Source organism: Mesoplodon mirus, assembly GCF_964341445.2.
Source record: "Mesoplodon mirus genome assembly, chromosome: 19".
NCBI lineage: Eukaryota > Metazoa > Chordata > Mammalia > Artiodactyla > Ziphiidae > Mesoplodon > Mesoplodon mirus.
The window spans coordinates 47,252,999-47,270,900 of record NC_138995.1 but is presented as its reverse complement, the minus strand read 5'-3'; the positions used below and the strand labels follow the sequence as shown (position 1 = coordinate 47,270,900).

The 17,902-nt window shown below is 36.1% G+C and overlaps 1 protein-coding gene across 4 annotated transcripts in view; it reads right to left on the bottom strand.

Annotated features, from left to right (window-relative positions):
• The window catches only part of DPY19L3 (dpy-19 like C-mannosyltransferase 3), an 80,952-nt gene that overhangs the window by 19,023 nt on the left and 44,027 nt on the right, over window positions 1–17,902 (bottom strand). For all 4 annotated transcript variants that reach the window (XM_082606253.1, XM_082606254.1, XM_082606255.1 and 1 more), the window contains 8 exons: window positions 16,443–16,574; window positions 14,976–15,077; window positions 12,408–12,481; window positions 12,091–12,249; window positions 8,311–8,433; window positions 7,819–7,930; window positions 7,134–7,190; window positions 3,109–3,191 (listed from right to left, as the gene is read on the bottom strand). In XM_082606253.1, the coding sequence (XP_082462379.1) occupies window positions 3,109–3,191; window positions 7,134–7,190; window positions 7,819–7,930; window positions 8,311–8,433; window positions 12,091–12,249; window positions 12,408–12,481; window positions 14,976–15,077; window positions 16,443–16,574 (842 nt within the window). The remainder of the gene's footprint in view (window positions 1–3,108; window positions 3,192–7,133; window positions 7,191–7,818; window positions 7,931–8,310; window positions 8,434–12,090; window positions 12,250–12,407; window positions 12,482–14,975; window positions 15,078–16,442; window positions 16,575–17,902) is intronic.

Genomic DNA, 17,902 nt, shown 5'->3' with positions numbered 1-17,902 from the left:
ATATACAGTAATTCCCTCTGCTTTGATTAAATGTGAAGGAAGTTTGGTCCATTTTCTCAGGTCCATTGAGAAAATATTGCACATGCAGGCTTCATCACTGGAAAGAAACTATTTCTAGTGAAAATCTCCTAAAGCCAAGTAGGTAAAATGTCATACTTCAAAACAGTCAAATCTACAGTCTATCTTAACTGCATAATGTCAAAGAAATGTTTCAGGAGCCAAAAATGAAACACTCTAAGGAACGAGGTATGAACTACCAATTGCTGTGACACTTGGCCTTGATGAAGTAAATGTGCTTTCTAATCACACATAAAACCTATAAAAGTACCACCTGGGTTTTGCTGAGAGAGATACCAGAAAGTAAGAAAACAAAACCAAAAAACCAGGTTTTTAATCTTCGTATTCAGGAAACATCATCAGTAAAAAGGGGTTAACGTGAACACATGCATTTAAATCTGCTGGAAAACAGGGCGTGGAGCACCTCAGTATAACGTGGAAGGCAGGCAACCAGCCCGGTGGACACACAGGCCGGGGTTGTGGAAGGCATACGGATGTCGCCCTACTTCTCATAGGGAAGACTCTGGGGGCCTGACTGCAACAAAAGATCCTTGCTGATTGAAGAGAATTTAATCCCGAAGCATCAAGCATGAAGCCCCAGCATCAAGTACACGAGGCAGACTGGGAGATGGCGGTAGCTCCTTCTCAACACTTTACGCAAGAATTGCCCTGTGCCAAAGTGGAGGGTCATTTGTGTCCCCTCGAGTTTCTGCAGGTCACTCTTCCTTGTTCTCACTCATCCTGGAGGGCAGGCAGCCATCCCGTAAGGGAAGCTGCGCTCCCACCCCAATAGATGCTGTCATGACCGCCCTGACAAAGGACAGATGTGAGTGTATCACTTTGGTTATCTGAGAACAGAAGCAGACAGGATGGGGAGGAGATGTCCCCCACTAACAGTGCTGGGTGGGGACCAGAGGTCTGGCTGCTGCCTTTAGACAATTTCAAACAGATTTTCAGATACACTCTGTATCCTTAGCCCACAGCCTTTTCTCTAGCACAGCTCAGACCTACTAATATCACAAACACTGTGTGACTAATCAAGGTGGTGGAGTGAAAGTAGAAGGTCATATTTTATGTTTTAAAAAGAGAAGAAATCAGGGCAGGTTGACAGAATAATAAATGCATGCACTTGTGTTTGGAATTGAAGTCTACAGACCAGAGCTGATTTAAATGTTGATTTAAACAAATACACTTTGTGTCTAAACAGACCCTATTTTGGCATACATTCATCATCACTTAAGCTTATTTCACAAACATGCCTAGCAGCTATTTTGCAAAAACAATAATTTAGATTTGAAGACTTTGAAGGGAAAACAGGCAAGATTAGATCACAATAGAACCAATTTTTTGGAAAAATACAAATCCTTCAGTTGCTGAGAATTTTTAAAAAGTGAAAAGAGTAAGTCTACATACAGGGAGAAGAACTGTTAGTAAAAGGAGAATGTAAGAACAAAGACCACTTCCCCAAAAGCAGAGTAAAAGATTATCTTCTTTACACATGGAATAAGCTCTCATCCATAATTTTTCAGAACCAGAAATATTATTTTAAATAATTTTCTGTGAGCAAAAGCATGAAAATAAAGGCATTACAAAAAGTATATCCTGTCTGACACAGCCAAAGACAACTCTGCTAGGATAAGATTTTAATGACACTACAATTAATTCCTAAAAGGCTGGAGAGTAGAGGTGAGATGTTTTAAAGTGCCAATCCAAGTAGATCCAGAAGATCTGCCACCTTCAGGATGGTACCAGACTGGGTACCCTACACCATTCCTATCGATGGTACAATTTGAAAAACAGAAAATATCGGCCTCGCCTTCCGATGCACATGTCATAAATTTCCAGTTGACTACAGCTAATGCAAAAGTAATTAGCTTTTCTTTATATGAATAACCCTCTTTTCCCTTACACAATGCATACTGAAGGAATTACTCTAAAATTGTCTGCCATGATTTAAAGTTAAATAAATATATAAAGACAAAGCACTACTTCGTACTCTCAGCGCTGAAAATATATGAAAAATTATACTCATTGCATCTAGTCACCCCAGACCAACATTGGGACCAAAGCCACATATATGTTTTAGAGACAAATCTCTATAAAATCCACGTATTGTGCTCGAGAGACCTAAGCTACCAAACGTTTACCGTCTCTTCATACACGAGCAGTGCTCAGCTGTACTGGTTGGTAAACGTTAGTCACCAGCACGTGCCAATATGGCTACTAAAAGTCTACGTCACGGAGACAATAGAGCCGATGCTTTCAGAATATGTCACGTAAGATTTGCAACACCTGTTTAAGTGTGAGTAATTACACTGCTGCTTTCTGGTTATAAAATAGGGAAATACAATATTACAGGGCACAGGAATGCTGCTCTGGGTAAAAAAGTTTATTTTTGCTGGTGGGAGGCAGGTTTCATTAACAAAACTTGGAAAAACACAAGCCTCATTCTGATGCTGGATGCTGGGGCAAAGCAACCGTGCAGGCAAAAATAAAAACCAATATAACATGAAAGCATTATGATGTTCAAGAAAGGAAAAGCTCTAGCTTTTGAATTTTAAATTTTCTCTAGGCCTAATCTTGGGCAATATGATTAGTTAAAATGAAATCTGCACTGAGCTAGTATGACTCTAATTAACTGTAGTTTACAGTATAATTTTTAAGTGATTAACAAGGAAAGAATACTTTATGTGTCAGTATTAATAGAAAATTTGAATGGTATTAAAATGAAAGAAAGGATAAAGATAAAATTGGCAGAGAATATAAAACTTTATTTCCATTGCTATCACTGGTTTGAAATGCATCCTCTGATTCTGTTTCCCTCTCCATATTGGTACTTTCCCTTCTTCACGGGATTGTGGTTAGAGAGAATATTTTTTTGAATGGAAAGAAATTATTTGCAAATATAGAGTTTTAAAGAAAAACTTGAGAATGAATGGATCTTCATAATTAGATTCAGAAAAAAACCAAAAAACCAAAAACCAAGTGAGGTCTACAGTGACTCTTAAAAGGCACTTTAAATTTAAAAGTTAAAAAAAAAAATCCTCTTACTTAATCCAGTTCATCAGCTCCACTGTATCTGGATCATAGAATTCTCTCAACTCGGAGAGTTCATCCATCATTCCTGGCCAGAACTGAAATTAAAAACAAAACTAAACAAAACCAAAATCCACCCCCAGACCCACAGCTATCACTAAGATTAAAGTGAAAAAGGAGAAACTGCATATAACTTGTGAACTAAATAAACGTGGTAACTGGAATATTAGAACTACTTCACTTCTGCAGTCAACCCTTCTAGTGTAAGTGAGATAAAGTCTGAGAAAAGTTTCCAAAATTATTGTGAGCTAGAGCTAATTAGAAGTAGAGGTGTTGCCAACTTAAAAAAAATGAGCTTTTATTTTACACTAATAAAAATGCTATTGTATGTGGTGTTAATATCTAGTAAAACATTTTTAATTTGGATATGACAGGAATAGCAACCATGAGAAAGTTCACAGGATATGAGAAAAATGTGACTAACGAACTTCATGTAATTTGTCTCTAAATGTAGAATGTACCCTGTAGAAGACAGCACCATTTTAGAGCTGCAAAAATGCTTTGGAATACAGAATCTCATTTTATCCTCACAACTCCTCAGGGAGAAAGATGACGCAGAAGGCATCATCACCATGGCTATTTATTTTTCATTTTACTAGTCTGGAGACCTCGGCTCAGAGAGATAGATAACCTGAGGTGCTCAGATCAGAGTGGCAGAGTCACAACTGGAAACTTTTCATTGTGTGATATGGTGACTATATTGTCTAAACTAGAAACCTGGACAAATGGTTTGATGAATATTAACATAATTACAGATACAAAGGGAGAGAAGAATATTTGAAAGTAGGACAGTCCAGGAAAATCTGGTACATCTGAGTATTATATTTATGCCACTGGTGCCTCCTACTCAACTTGAGTAACTTAAGCTATGCAGACATAATGTAAAAGTACACTCTGAATCCACTGCTTTTCTAATATAACTTGTCTGTTTAATTCAACAATTAATTAAATGTTCACTGTTTTATCAAATGGCCGTTGGCTAAAAAGACTTGATCATCTAAATACATGCTAAGGTGAACTGCAGAACTCATTTCCTATATTGGAATAGAAGCCCAGTGATAATGTATCTACACTTCATTAAAGTTGCAAGTATAATCTTTTTTATTTAAGAACCACTAACTGGAAGCAAAGTGGCACCTGACTGGTCTATGGCTGTTTTTTTTATCCCCATCACTTTCTTATCTTGTCATCTCATCTTTGGCCATTTTTACTACTTATTCATATCTTGTCTCCTGGGTGGGTAAATCAGGAAAATTGCTGGTGACAGAAAATCAGGTGTCAGCAGTACTAGTCCTAGGTTTCAGAAGAGATGTAATAAAAATTACTGATTACATGATACCTCTCTAAGGTTCCAATTACCCATTATCCCTGTTAATTTTGATAACAATAGAATACCAACTTCTAAATGATGTTTTAATTATTTTCGTATAAAACATATTTTGAAATCTGTGAATTCAATTGTTATTAGATATTTTTCTAGTTTGAAAGTTGCTCTTAATTCTGAAAATGTTAATATCTGGTAACACAGTCTTATGATAAACTTCTTAAACAACGTGACAACAAATGTTGAATTAACTAAATGCTGTTCCTAAATGATCAGCAGTGTTTATATGAGATTGTAGGTATCCAAATAAGTTAATTAACACGAGAGCAATAATTTTATTAAACTCTTGATTTTAGAGTGGAGACTAGCACATACTTTTCCCTTTTAAACAGGATTATCCTAAGCAGACATATAGCAAAATAAGTATTAGGAACAAGAAAATTTGAAATCCTCATTGTAAGCGCTATGTAAAACTTAAATCAGGCTTTGAAATATTAGTTCGTATTTCTTACAGATAAATCTGTTCAATAGTTGGAAAACATATTCAGTTTCATACATAAGATCTTTATTTTCTTTGTGATTTTGTATGTTACAAAACACAAATACAGTTTTGAGAAGCTGAAATACCTAAACTATTTTGTACAGTGAAAGCTGGATGCGTTAGGATTTCTCCTGAAGTCCAGTACTGAGAAGGGCCAGGCCATCTGTCATCGGAAGGATTCTTCAGAATTACTACTAACTCTCTTACTCAGGGAACATCTCAAGATTCCCTGAGGAAATGATGGCCTTTTCAGTGCTATCACTGGTTCTTGTACAGCAATGGTTCTCAAGAGGGGTCGGGGGAGGGATTCTGCCACGCCCGCAAGGGGACATTTTGCAATGTCTAGAAGCCTTTTTGACTGTCACAATTGGAAGCTGGTGCTATTGGCATGTAGTGGGTAGAAGGTACGGATGCTGCTAAGTGTCCTATAATGCACAGGACAGCTACTAAGACAAAGAATTATCTAGACAAAATGTCAACAGTGCCGCTGCTGAGAATTCCTGTTCTCTGCAGGGGGTTCTCAAGTTTGATGGTGCATTAGCACCACCTGGAGGGCTGGTTAAAACCTGGATCACTGGACCCCACTCCCAGAGCTCCTGATTCAGTAGGTCTGGAGTAGGACCCAAACATCTGTATTTCTGACATGTTCCCAGGTGATGCTGATGCTGCTTGCTTATTTCTTCTATAATGTCCTTCCTCAATGTTATCAAGAACGAGAGACTTAAGTCCTCAAGTAGCTATTAAAAAATCAACAAATTTTCAAATAAATATTTGAGACATAAAGGAACTCAGCCTACATCCAGAGACAGTGGGAAAGGACTGTTACGGTGTGTGTATGTCTTCAGTGGTGAGACAGGAATGATGATGAGCTGCATCTTCTCTGTGAGGAGGGTGCTTTATCCCTCAGAATCAATGTGTAATAAAGCTAACTCATTCATCATTAAACATATACTCTGACTAATCCTTAACTGTTGCTTTCTCGATGTTTGTAAGAAGTTTCATTCATTTACTGTAGAGCAATAAAACTCCCAGAGGCATGGTGGCAGAAATGACCTATTTCTATGTTTTCTAGTATCTGGGAGTTGGCACAGTGGTCCACCCATAACAGCAAATGTTTTGATAAATAGGAACACGATAGAACATAATTTTTTGAAATATTTACAATAGAATTGTCTAACAGTGATTATCAAACATTTCTTTTAGCCTAAAACCTTTGCTTCAAATAAAATCTTACATGAAAATATAAGCAAATAAACCCAGAAGCTGAGCTGCCATAGCTGATCCTTTCTGTAGGAGAGTCCCACCTGCCTCCCCACTCCCTTTAGCTGCCCTCCCAAATCAGGAACTATACACAGTACAGTTTGAAGTCCATTGTTCTACCTTAAAATAAAGTTTGAAGAAAAAAATCTAAACTTAAAAAATATGTAAGATTTTTTTAAAAAAAGAGAGCCTAAGAGCTCAATTGGATAAAACAATCCAAGCTACCTGCCCAGGTAACAATTCAAGCCTTAAGTCTCAAAGATGTGATGAAAGACTCACTGTCTCATATGGAGGAGTCTCAGAATTGAAACACAGTTAATGCTGTTTCAGAAATCAGTCAACTGAGAATATGAGGAATTTCTTTATTTCCTACTGAAACTGAAGGACATAACAAGGCTAAACTTAGACTGTATTTATATGTGCCCAGCCCTCTTACAAAGATGATTTTAAGCACCTAATAAACTATGTAGGTTAAAGTAAGATGCATTTTAGGATCTTACTCTATAAAAAGCAGGTAACAGGGAAAACTAATTTTTCTCCTTTATTCACCTCAAAATAGGTCTGAAAACATCTTTATTTTCAGAATTTGCATCTGCTGACTAGTAAGTCAAAACCAAAATTAATTAGAATAATTAAATTGTAGTATTTTTTGTTATAATGTTTTTACCTGTTAAATCCCATTTTGGGAAGTACATCACTCTTCCTATCAATGTCAACTTCCATAAGAAGCAGCTAAGTAGATATCTGTAAGTTCTGCAAACCACTCTACTTGCCAATGACACACAAAGTACACTGAGTCAAAGCAATTATTCTGCTAAATAGATTAAAGACAGGAATGAGGACAATCAACCTTACCTTACAGCACAGATACAGCAGTATTAATATCGGTATTGAATATCGCATTATACATATCTATATGAGAAAGACATTATTTAGATTACAAGTGTTTGGAATATTTTTGCTTTTACATTTTTGCTTTGTAAATACATTTTTTTTAAAACAACAAAAATATAATTTAACAGAGCATGAGTCTCCGATATCCAAGACAACTGAGTCAACCCTTCATAAGCTATTTGTAGCTCCTACCATATTGCCACCTAGTGAATTTATAGGGCAGAACAACCCAGAACTGCACTTATGGGCCATTAATCATTACTGTACACTTAGTAGTAATTATGTTTATATTATAATAATTAACAATAATAATAGTAGCGATAACTCTGGATAATGGGATTATTGGTGATTTTTAATTTTCCTCTTTGTGCTTTTCAGCATTTCCAAATTCTGTATAATGAACATATCTAACTTATGGTCTGGAAAAAAATGATTTAGAAAATAAAGCTAAAATTTAACATAAAATTGTTTTAAAATAATTTCTTATAAAATCATAATGTATCAATTATTTTTAGCTTTAAATTTTAGTATCCATTTTATCAAACTGATGTATGGACAACCGAAAAAAAAAAAACACCAACAGAATTGATAATGAAAGAAATACTAGAAGTCATAAAAATGAAATGGAAAAGGAGATAGCACTGACCCTCTTTGGGTTATAAAGATGGATCAACTTCAGAAGCAACTCCCATATTTCAGGGCTGCATAAGCCAAATGATGCAAACACACACATGTGTGATGTCCAGAGGTACTTCATTCTGTAAGAAGAGAAGCAGGCAAAGGTCAACAGTGTTAGCCGTGTAGAAACGTGGAGTCTGAGACAGCTGTAAAGACAGCTGTATTATTTGTGATAGTAAAATCTTACTACAACTATGCAGAAACCATTGCCAAGGGGTTACTTATTAATTCCATTGCCTTTTGAGAACCATCAGGTAAGTAAAAATAGAGGAATATTGGTAATTACAAAAAAAAACGGTTATAAATAATATTTTATATTGGGAGAAGATAGTAAACAAGGACATTTTTATGGGAACCATAATCATTAATGAAGATGATCATCAGTTTCCAAATTATATTGCTAAACTATGTCAGGTAAAGAGTGGTCAAATAAAAAAATAAACAGATAAGACAAAAATACCTCATAGTACTCAATGCCAAGAATCCAAACAGAATTGTATGTATTAAATTGTAGGCAGTTTCTGGTTTCAGGCCGATTGTGTACTCTCCCATTTTATACATGGATTGCTGATTTGTAGAATCACTGCATAAAATAGTACATATACAAAAATTAAAGCTGGGTAACTAATTTTAATTTTGTTAAATCTTTCTTAAAGAAAAAGATAGAAGGACTTCCCTGGTGGCGCAGTGGTTAAGAATCCGCCTGCCAATGCAGGGGACACAAGTTCCAGCCCTGGTCTGGGAAGATCCCACATGCCGCGGAGCAACTAAGCCCGCGCGCCACAGCTACTGAGCCCATGCCCCGCAACTACTGAAGCCTGTGCACTCTAGGGCCCGCATGCTACAACTACTGAGCCCATGTGCAGCAACTACTGAAGCCTATGTACCTACAGCCCATTCTCCGCAGAGAAGCCACAGCAATGAGAAGCCCCACACTGCAACGAAGAGTAGCCCCCGCTTGCCACAACTACAGAAAGCCTGCGCACAGCAACGAAGACCCAACGCAGCCAAATATATAATAACTAAAAAAAAAAAAGAAGATACAAGAAACCTATGCCTTCATATATTTATAAATGTTTTATTTCCCTAAGATAAAGTGAATCAGCTCTGATCAATTTTGAATTTGTTTATGAGGTTAAAAGTATCATAATATAAATGCATTAATAATTAGAGTAACTAAAATTGAACAAATTTCATTTTAATTTAAGCAAAACCTTAAAGTCCTTCAATCCTTTAAATTATAAGAGATAGCAAAAAAATATTATTTTGGAATCACTGAAACTACAAGAGATCTTTAGAGATGTCATAGTAGTTACTCATATTTTTCTAGTTTTTACAAATAAGTAAAAATGTACCCATAAACTTGGAATTCAGTTCCTTTACGAACCAATGATCACATTTTTAACCTACCACAATACCTCATTACATATAACTAACATGATATTTTAAAAAATTAATTTAATTTTTGCTGCGTTGGGGTTTTGTTGCTGCGTGGGCTTTCTCTAGTTGCGGTGAGCGGGGGCTACTCTTCGTTGTGGTGTGCGGGCTTCTCATTGCGGTGGCTTCTCTTGTTGCGGAGCACAGGCTCTAGGCAAAAAGGCTTCACTAGTTGTGGCATGCGGGCTCAGTAACTGTGGCTTGTGGGCTCTAGAGTGCAGGCACAGTAGTTGTGGCGCATGGGCTTAGTTGCTCCGCGGCATGTGGTTTCTTCCCAGGTCAGGGCTCGAACCGTGTCCCCTGCATCGGCAGGCAGATTCTTAACCACTGCGTCACCAGGGAAGTATCCTAACGTGATTTTTAAAAATCAAATATGGCTACATTAAGATGATTGCTCCCGTAAAATTAACAATAATCCTTCAACATCATCTAACAACCAGTTCACGTTCTATTTTCTATTTATTGCAATAGCTTTTTTCAGGTGGTTTCTTTGAATGAGGATCCTAAGTTTTCATACTGCATTTCATCAATGTCTCTTTAAATTATCTTTCAATCAATAAAAGTACTCGCCCCTCCCCACTTTTAAGGGCCTTTACTCGTTGAAGAAAATGCGTCATTTGTCCTATAACTGTTCCTACCTTCTGGGTTTGGCCGATTGTCTCCTCGTGGTGCCATTTAATATATTTCTCTATTCCCATGTTTCTTATAAACTTGTAATTAGATCTAGAGGTTAATTATTAGAGTCAAATTCATTTATTTTGGCAAGTACACTTCATGGGGATATGATGTATTCCATATTGCACCACATTGGGAAGCACGTACTGTCTGGTTGTCCCCACTTGAATGATGTTGAGATGGATGAGTGGGTTCAGATTTGCACAGTTTGTTGTCAAGGGGAGAAGGAAACAACAGTAAGGGCTGCCAGCTGAGGATAAAAACAGTACTTCTATAAAGGCCCCACTTAATCCTTCACACAAACCCAATAGACTTGGATATGTACAATGCTTCTATGTACCTACAGACCTATTATTTCCTGGAAATCCTCTTTTTCACCACCCTAGATACATAAGAAAAATAAAATGATACTCTATGGTAATTTTCACCACTGGTGATAATCCTTACTTAAACATTATATATCACAAACCAAACTCTGGCTTCCACTGATACTAAAAGATGACTCCAGACAAGAACACACCCTCTCATCCTGCCTTGATACCTGGGAGGATTCTGCAACACCTCTCCCGGTGCCCACAACTGAGCTGGAAAGCTCTATTAATCCCATGAGTATAGAACAGGGTATGCTTTTCAGTTATATACTGCACACTAATGTAGATGCGGTGCATAAACGTAATCGTACCATCCTTCCTAGTACTAGAAGGTAGAAATACTTTAAATACTTGGCATTGATATTATATCCTTCAAATTACTTAGATGTTAATTCACATTGAGACACTATAATTCTTAAATGACTTTAATTAATGTAGTGCTTTCCTCTAATAAAGTCCTAATATCCCTACCTGGTAAAACCTTTATCTATAATCATATACCAAATAAGCTTCCAAGGATGGCCCATAGCTTCACGCCGAGCATGGCAGACCTTTTCACACAACACTGCAGGCCAACTGAACTTCCTGATTTGCATGCTGTCTAGAGTCCTGTCGACACCTGGTGTGTCTGGAATAATATTAAGTTACACTGTCTAGAATAATTTCCATCTATTTTCATGGGGCTAAATTTTTATCTTGGACTCGGTATAAAAAGAACACTTCTGAAAGATACTAAAATAGTTTATAGTCAATGAAATAGCTTCATGGTTCAATGTTGCTTCATTCTTAATAATCATAAAACACCTCAACTGATCTGGGCTCACTGTAATGACTTTCTTCCAGCACAACTCTCCGGTGGCTGCGAATCACAGCTCACCAGCACCTTAATTGGCAAGGTAACTACACAGGAAAAGGGCTTCCTTCTGGGCTTCATTACTTTCCCACAAATGACAGTAGCTTCAACCTCTTACACTTAATCTTCTTTCAATTTAACACGGATAGTAAATGCAAAGACCTCCATCAGCTTGATAGGTAGGTATTCTTCATACTCCCTGACTTTCTCTTTTAAGTAGATTAGCAAACATGCTAAGTTTTAAAAAACTGTCAACTAATACTTAAGACTTTTAGTAGATGCTAATAATTATGGTCCATTCCAACTTTATAAGCCCTTAAACAAGATGCAACAAAACAAATAAACAATGGTTAACTCTTGACAGTTCATGAAAAATAAAAAAGGCAGCTGGAGAAAGAAAGGTAGAAAAACACAGGAAATTAATAATGGGAACAAAACAGAGAGACTACAAGTCAATAATAATAACACTTGCTAATGATAGCTAAAATCTACACAATATACTCTACGCATGAGGCACGGCTTTAAGTACTTTATGTAATTTTCACTTATTTATTTCTCACAAAACCCTGTAGAGTAAGTACTCTTAGTGCTCTCATTCTCCAGAAATGGAAATGGAATAATGAAGGGTTACGTAACTGGCTCAAAGATCACATTGTTCCCAAGTATGCGAGCCAGGACTTCAACCCAGACCTGTGTGCATGGCATCTACTACTTTTTGCTGTCTCTTAACTACTCCACCCTTACCAACTGAGAGTACAGTCCATGCTAACTTGGGTACGTTCCCCCTTTAAGATGACTGTACTCTGTTCCGTATCTGATGTTTTGATTTTCAATTTAGCAATTTTTCTGCGACACAGAACAAGTTCATTAAAGCACAGAATTAGATTTCTGAAACATGCCATACCTGAGATTACGGAAGGCAACAGCTAATGCTGCAATCACTGTGATGGACAGAACAAATATATAAGCATAAAAAAGCAGAGTATCTGAAAGCCTTTCAAATGTATTAAAAGGCAGAAGGCCAAATGCTTCTTCACACAGATACAGGTTTGCATCAAAATCTCTAGGAAACAAAGGGAAAGCAAAATATTAAATTCAAGTACAAGTAAACCTCCAACTTTTCCTCAAAATAAACCTGAAATTAAGAACTGATAACTTACATTTTAAAGACCCTGCTGATTTAATATAAAAAGCAAACACAGACTTTAAATTCAGTCATACCTTGTTGCTCCAAATCCAAATTTTGCCTTCAGAAATTTAAATATGTGTTCGTCTGACTTGAGGTTAAGAATTTTCTATCAGGGAGGGAGAAAATAAAGATTGCTGTCAGTTTTTTATGCATGGTTTTCTGATAATTTCCCATTGAATACACATCTTCAGCACTCCATTTCATAGGACTGTATGTGTGTGTATGTGTAAAATTAGTAAATGTTTACAATAGGTCTTAGAACTGAGAAATTCTAAGGCAGGGATTTTTTCATTAAAAAAAATTCTTTTATTTAAGTATAGTTGATTTACAATGTTGTGTTAGTTTCTGGTGTACAGTAAAGTGATTCAGTTATATTTTTTCTATTATGGTTTATATTGAATACAGTACACTGTACTTTACAGTAGGACCTTGTTGTTTATTTTATATGTAGTAGTATGTATCTGCTAATCCCAAACTCCTAGTTTATCCCTCCTCCAACCCCGTTCCCCTTTGGTAATCCTAAGTTTGTTTTCTATGTCTGTGTCTGTTTCTGTTTTGTAAATAAGTTCATTTGCATTATATTTTAGATTCCACATATAAGTGATATCATATGGTGTTTGTCTTCCTTGTTCTGATTTACTTCACTTAGTATGATAATCTCTAGATCCATCTATGTTGCTGCAAATGGCATTATTTCATTCAAAAGCAGGGATTTTCAAACACCCTCTATTCCTATTTTTTTCTTTTTTTAGCAGAATCGTTTTTGCAAACAAACTCTAGGCGTAAGTTCAACATGCAAAATAGGTAAAAGACGAAGTTCTTTGGTTTCAGGGAGAGGGAGACGGCTGAAGCCCAGTGAGTACAACTTCCCTTAAATCAGAAAATCGATAATATCATGATCTGAAACCTCAAATAGGAACATAGCCCACAAAGCCTATTTTGCTTTGGGTTTTTCTCTCTGCAGATACAACTGATATAAGACTCATTCTTTCAAAGACAATTCAAGACACAGCAATAACCCTCAAGGGGTGAAGAGACAAATGCCAGTGTTTATCATTAGTGAGTATAATTTTAATTCACATTATTTTATTTTTAATTTATGGCTTACAAAAATTCATATAACATAAATGGATGAAGAAATTGTAGCAGAAGAAAAATGAAGATAGAAAAGAAAATAAGATTAATCCAGAACCGAGGTTAGTACACAAAATATATTCAGTAGAGATGAGCCACAAATTTGGGCTCATGCATTCTAGTAGCAAATACAAGAAGGGAAATAAAAGCATTTATGCTACTCACAGGGTCATAAGATTAAAACAAACCAGTTGCTCAAGAGACATCCTTATAATCCTAAAACTGAGACTCAAGAGAAATTTTCCCCATGGGTACAGTAAAAACAGCGAACAGTCTCAAAGACTATTTTTTTAAATTCTTCTAATTGTAGGTAGCTGGCAGAACATCAAGTGCAATTCAATAGGTATTATTCTTTGGGGAGTCAAAAAACAGTGGTCCAGACAAGTAGCTCTCTCCTGGCTTAATCCAGGCACAGATAACTGAGCATGTAGAGTGGTGAAACGGATGGACTGCATATCTTTCAGCCAGTCTTTCAGAAATGCTGATTGTTCTGCTCAAATAAGTTTTTTTTAAAAAAATAATATTTATTTATTTATTTATTTATTTATGGCTGCGTTGGGTCTTTGTTGTTGCACGTGGGCTTTCTCTAGTTGCAGCGAGCGGGGGCTACTCTTTGTTGCGGTGCGCGGGCTTCTCATTGCAGTGGCTTCTCTTGTTGTGGAGCACAGGCTCTAAGCATGTGGACTTCAGTAGTTGCAGCACGCGGGCTCAGCAGTTGTGGCTCTCTGGCTCAGTAGTTGTGGCTCGTAGGCTCTAGAGCGCAAGCTCAGTAGTTGTGGCGCGCGAGCTTAGTTGCTCCGCGGCGTGTGGGATCTTCCCGGATCAGGGCTCGAACCCATGTCCCCTGCATTGGCAGGTGGATTCTTAACCACTGAGCCACCAGGGAAGTCCCTCAAATAAGTTTTTGATAAGTAGTGAACTATATGGAGTTTAAGAAAATAGTGACAAGGACCTGGAGTGGAGGTGTTTAATGTGGCTGACTGAGTGAAGGGTCTGTTTTTTCTTTGACAGTCAACAGACAGGGAGAGAGACTGCCATTCTCTTACAGAAGAGAAGTCTGTCATGTACATGCAGCTGTCTTCTGTCCTGAGACCAGCCTTCCCAGGGGGGTGAAATCATCTCAATTAATCAGTGTGGTTCCGATAGTAAAGCCAGTTTATTTATCAACCTACCCCAATAAAAATCATGTCATTTTTTTTTTTTAGTACCATAGTACAGAAAACGCTCTAAAAAGTAGTTTTAAGTTTAGAGAAATACTTGTTTAATGCTTTTAAAGCTGAGTTTTTAAAAAGTTAAATAGTCAAAAGGTGGGTTCAAAGTAGAACATGTTAAAGAGCAAATAGAAATCAAGGACTAAAATCAAGAAAATAATCCCGTTACTGAAACAAAGGTAAAACTGAGTCTGTTTAAAGTAAAACTGGTAACTCTTTAGTAATGCTAAATTAAATGTCATTTTATCAACCTACCTTAATAATGTTGTTGAGAAAAAGTGTCAAACATAAAACCACAAATAAATGTAACAATAGTTTCCCAAGCCTATTAAGGAAGCTTCCAGTTTTCAGGTTTTTCTAGAAATTAAAAGAGTTGAGTTTCAATTTTTTAATTTTAATATAACTTCATAAACATTTAAGATGAGCTTACTTAAGAATTTAAAACATTGGGTCATGCAACATATAGGGAAAATATAACCTAATTTTCATGAGGTTACATTGTCTTAAAATTTGTCTTTTTCTAATAGTAAATGAATCACTTAATAATAAGCTCCATATGATGAGGAAATGTGTCCTAGTCCTTTTTTTTTTTTTAAAGACCTCTTCAACCAGAGTATGGAGTCGGCCACTTAGAAGATACTCAGCATATACTGAATGAACTTGATCCACTGATTCATCTTTTTATCCACTGATTCATATATCACAGACTATAACCCATTAAACAAAAGACCTATATAAAAAAAGTAAATTGTGCTCTTTGATACATAATAGTTTTCTTATAACCCTCAAATAACTTTATGGATTATCAAATATAATAATATCTAAACAGTTCAAATATGAGTGATGTTTATTTATAATTAAGGTTAAAAGGATAAATGAGAAGTACAGTTTTTAATAGTCAACTAAAAGCCTGTTTTTTAAAATTTTGTGAAGATTTGTCCATAGCAGCTCTCACTCAAAAGACTAATAACAAAACGTATTTATTCTTCCCAAAATGGAAAACAAAACAGCTTCTTGAAATAAAAGTGCTTATGAGAAATGTTTCTCATATGCTTATAAGACAGAAAACAGGCTTTGCAACATTATTAAGGAAAAACAACTATCAAACTTTATGTAAATTTAAGAGATTTTAATTATATAATAAAGTCAAAAGATGAGGCCAATGTCAAACATGTTATTCTAGGAAATACCTTTTTCTAAAGGTATTTATTTGGAATCTCAAAATTCTCAAAACAGAGTTAATTTTAACTCACTTAAAAATCAATAATATGATATGGAAGGATGGGGGAAAGAGTGGTGTTACTACTTCAAATAACAACAAGGTGTCCACCAACTTTAAAGACTGTGACAAACACATTTCCACAAGCAATATGTTCTTCTCACTCTTGAGTTCACACATGAAAAAAGTCAACATTTTTTCCTCTTTTATTCCAACTTCAAACCAATGGCAGTCAAACAAGTATCTCTGGCTAATCCTGAATTTAATTAAGATTCCAATTTTCTAAGAAATAATAAATGTCAAAACAAAGGGATGGCAGATCAGAAAGCTTGAAAACAAATGCTATACCATGCACTTCAAAAAAAGCAAATAATAGCCCTACTGCTTTTTAGTGGGAATTTGGTCATAAATTTTCCTTTGTATACTATATGAAAACAAGGTCTAAACAACCACACAATTAAAAAAAAATGTTTACTTTGATTAAGGACAAAAAAAAGTCCTACCTGAAGTTTTCTTGCAGTTAACACCGAAAGGTTAAAACTGATAAGCAATGATCCAAGAATCATGGAATTAAAAAACTGAAGAATGCAGACAAGGAGTAAACCTGTTAGCTGTATACCATACAGCCATGTCACCTGCAACAACCAAGGATTAGATGGTTAAACAGATTTTATCAAGAGACTCCCACATGCTGACAGGCTGGTCCCTAGTTGGATACATCTCAAGTTATAAATAATGCAGAAAACACACCTAGCTTCAAGTAATACAATCTAAGAAAGGAAGATAGTAACTCTTTATTTACCTTTTAATTACAGAACATTTTAAACTTTATAACATTAAGAACAGGGATATATGAAGTAGAGGAAGCAAACAATGGTATAAATATATTCTAGAAATAGGCAAATGCTGTTTGTAGTCTTTAATTTTCTTCTAAATTCCTTTACAGTTATGGTCTATAGGTATTTTATTGTATTCCAACAATCAGTATTTTTATCGTACTCCATTAGTTCCCAATCTTCCCTGATGACTAATGATGTTGAGCATCTTTTCAGGTCCTTATTGAACATTTATGTATCTTCTTCGGAGAAATATCTATCTAATCTCTTGCCCATATTTTAACGTTGAAAGAGCTGTAAGAATTCTTCATATATTCTGGAAATCCTTATTCAGATATATGATTTGCAAATATTGTCTCGTATTTTGAGAGTTGTCTTTTCACTTGCTTGATGGTATCCTTCCAGGTACAAAAGTTTTTAATTTTGATGAAGTCCAATTCATCTATTTTTTTCTTTAGTCACTTGTGCTTTTGGTGTTATATCAAAGAAGGCTTGGGCTACTCCAAGGTCCTAAGTATTTATTCCTATCTTTTTCTCTAAACATTTCATAGTTTTAGCTCTTAAAATCAGGTCTATGATCTAGTTTGAGCTAATTATTGTGTATGGTAAGAAGAAGGGGTCCAACTTCATTCTTTTGCATACAGATATCCAGTTATCACAGCACCATTTTTTAAATGGGGTTTTCCAATTAAAAAAAATTCTTTTAAATTTAATTTAATTTTTATTTATTTATTTTTGGTTGCATTGGGTGCTCGCTGCTGAGCGTGGGCTTTCTCTAGTTGCGGCGAGCTGGGGCTACTCTTTGTTGTGGTGCATGGGTTTCTCATTGCAGTGGCTTCTCTTGTTGCAGAGCTCAGGCTCTAGGCGTGTGGGCTTCAGTAGTTGTGGCACATGGGCTCAGTAGTCGTGGCTCGTGGGCTCTAGAGCGCAGGCTCAGTATTTGTGGTGCACAGGCTCAGCTGCTCCACGGTATGTGGGATCTTCCTGAAACAGGGCTTGAACCCCTGTCCCCTGCATTGGCAGGCGGATTCTTAATCATTGTGCCACCAGAAGTCCCATCACAGCACCATTTATTGAAAAGATTACTCTTTCTCCAGATTATCTTGACATCCTTGCTGAAAATCAGT